The following is a 2,438-nucleotide window of genomic DNA, read 5'->3' as shown; positions in this document are numbered from 1 at the left end:
AGGAAAAAAAATGTTCTCCTTCATGTAGTTTGAGAAAGAAAGAGATTTTCACTTTTAAAATCCTTATAAAATTGGTGCAATAAGAATGGAAAATTATCACGAAAATTATTTAAATTTTGTTTTTAAGTATGTAGAAAAAATGAATGAGCACTATCAACTTTACATCTTTCGAAACTAATAATAGCACTATCAACTTTACATCTTTCAAAACTAACACACTTTTTGAAAAGTCGCTAAATTAGTTTTTTTCGGAAGAGATCGACTACCAAGATTTAGTTTAAAAAAATTAATTTACTAATCTATCAATTGTTTTGGCCTTTTGGGCCTTTTTCGTACATCTCGAAGAGATTAAACGTTGAGATTTTAGTAATTTTTCAAATATTAGATAATGATGATTGCATTTTGATTTTTAAATTTTGGAAAAAATTAAATTTTGTTAAAAAAATAATAAAATATGAAAAATATATAAAATCTCAATATTAATTTGCTATAAAATCTGTTTGAGATTGAGATTTTATATATTTTTATTATTTTACATTTTTAAAAATTTTAATCTTTTAAAAAATTTAAATCAATCCTGATATTCCTTTAAAAAATTTATTTAGATAATTGGTAAATTAATTTAGAAATTAGAAATTTTGCTAAAAAAATTTTTTTAAAAAAATTAATTTTGATATGATATTTGATAGATATAATCGAATTTGATGAAAATTTGAAAATATAGAAGATTTGATATAATACTTATGAAGATCACATGATATTTTGAAAAATTACTAGAATATCATGTATCGAAGGAAGCCTAAAAAGGTCAAAAGATTCAAAACCATAGTTAGAAAAAATTAATTTTTTTAGTTAGAAAAAGCTAATGTTTTAGTTAAATTTTGATGTTGGGTCTCATTTCGAAAGAATCAAGAAAAACTATTTGAACGAAATTTAAAAAATTTTATCAAAAATTTAAAAGGTGTTACTTAAACTACACTCGGTTCAATCTGATTTTACGTGGGCTCCAAAATCGAAGAAATCGAATCTTTGGGCAGCCATGCTACATGAGATATATATATATATAAATTGGAAAAGGTAAAAGGAAAAGGTGTAGCAATAACAAAGAAACAGTAGGGTAGAGCAGGAGATTGTTGAGAGACAACAGACATGTTTATGCATATCCTAACAAAATTTCAGATTGCATATCCTAACAAATCTCCCTCACTTTCCTTAATTCATTACTCTCCATCCAAACACAAACAAATTTTATATCTTCAGATCATTCACTTAAATTACTGAACATCACAAACAAGAAAAGTAAGGAATAATTAATGGCGGATATGGATGATGATTAACAAATGCTATGTGCTCTGTTTCGAGTCATTTCCACCATGTTTTTCACTACTCTGAGAAGCTCTGTTTTTCCCTGTTTTTCCTCCCGTGTATTTGTTATTATGCATCCAAACTCTCAGCACCCGCTTTCCGATCCCAATTTCTTTGCAGAATTCCTGCACTAATCTTTCCTCACTTTTCCCAATTTTCCATCCCAATTTCTCTGAGAATAATTGCATTTTTTCCTTCTGCTCCCCGCTGAATTTCGTCCTCTTTCTCTTCCTCTGTTTTCGCCTCAATTCCTCCTCCGCATGCGCTCCGGTGGTCAATGCCACCAACATGGGGGGGCCGGAGAACTGGACTGGCGGTGGGATATGCGAAATTGGTAGAGGGATCGGCGAGGATGGGCTTTGCGATTTGATTGGGCTCGACCTCGGCGACGGCGGTGCACAGAGCCGATATGGGTAGTAACGACGGTTAGGCCAAGGGTCGTCCGGTTCACGGCGGTGGAAGTTCCGATGACAACCACAGGCGGCGCAATTTAAAGAAGTGGGATCGGTGGGTGTGGAGGTAGCGGAAGGCATAAACTCGCCGCAGCCGTCGAGGGCGTGGCCGCCGACAGTGGCGGCGTGATTCTTAAGGCATTCTCTGTAAGAGATGACCATGGAATTTGAATTTAAATTTGAATTTGAAGAAATGTAATTAAGGGTTGTGGGATTGAGAGAAGAGGTTAATTGTAATTCCATGGAGTGGGGAATTTTGTAATTGGGTGATCTCATTTTATGGTGGACAATAATTTGGTTGTTTTTCCACTCATATAATGATTGGGAAATGGGATTATGGAGTCCAATTTTGCATTAGACGATAATGATGACGACGAAGAATAATGGAACGACGTGACGGTGACGACAATGATGATTTGGAACTACATTTTGACCAATTTGACGCACAATAAATAATAATAAAATGAGATTAACATAATCAAATTTAATTCAATATAATTGATTAAAAAAAAGTGTCAAGGGAGAGGAGGAGAAAGGAAGAGCAAGAAGGTGGGAAACTTGGTAACCACTGGTTAATGAAAAAAGAAAATTTGGGTATTGATTCAAATTAGATATAAATCC

General features: G+C 33.1%; 1 protein-coding gene across 1 annotated transcript; it reads right to left on the bottom strand.

The window, feature by feature from the left end:
- Positions 1 to 1,028: 1,028 nt before the first annotated feature.
- On the bottom strand, positions 1,029 to 2,157 carry LOC120081705 (zinc-finger homeodomain protein 10-like). Its single transcript, XM_039036797.1, has one exon. The coding sequence runs from the start codon at positions 2,091 to 2,093 to the stop codon at positions 1,344 to 1,346; it is 750 nt and encodes a 249-aa protein (XP_038892725.1). The 5' UTR covers positions 2,094 to 2,157; the 3' UTR covers positions 1,029 to 1,343.
- Positions 2,158 to 2,438: the final 281 nt, after the last annotated feature.

Source organism: Benincasa hispida, chromosome 7, assembly GCF_009727055.1.
Source record: "Benincasa hispida cultivar B227 chromosome 7, ASM972705v1, whole genome shotgun sequence".
NCBI classification, from domain to species: Eukaryota; Viridiplantae; Streptophyta; class Magnoliopsida; order Cucurbitales; family Cucurbitaceae; genus Benincasa; species Benincasa hispida.
Note: the sequence above shows the minus strand (reverse complement) of the source record. Positions and strands in the feature narration are given on the sequence as shown.

Excerpts from the sequence above, each read along its gene's own strand:
- LOC120081705 (XM_039036797.1), bottom strand. The coding sequence starts at position 2,093 with ATGAGATCACCCAATTACAAAATTCCCCACTCCATGGAATTACAATTA.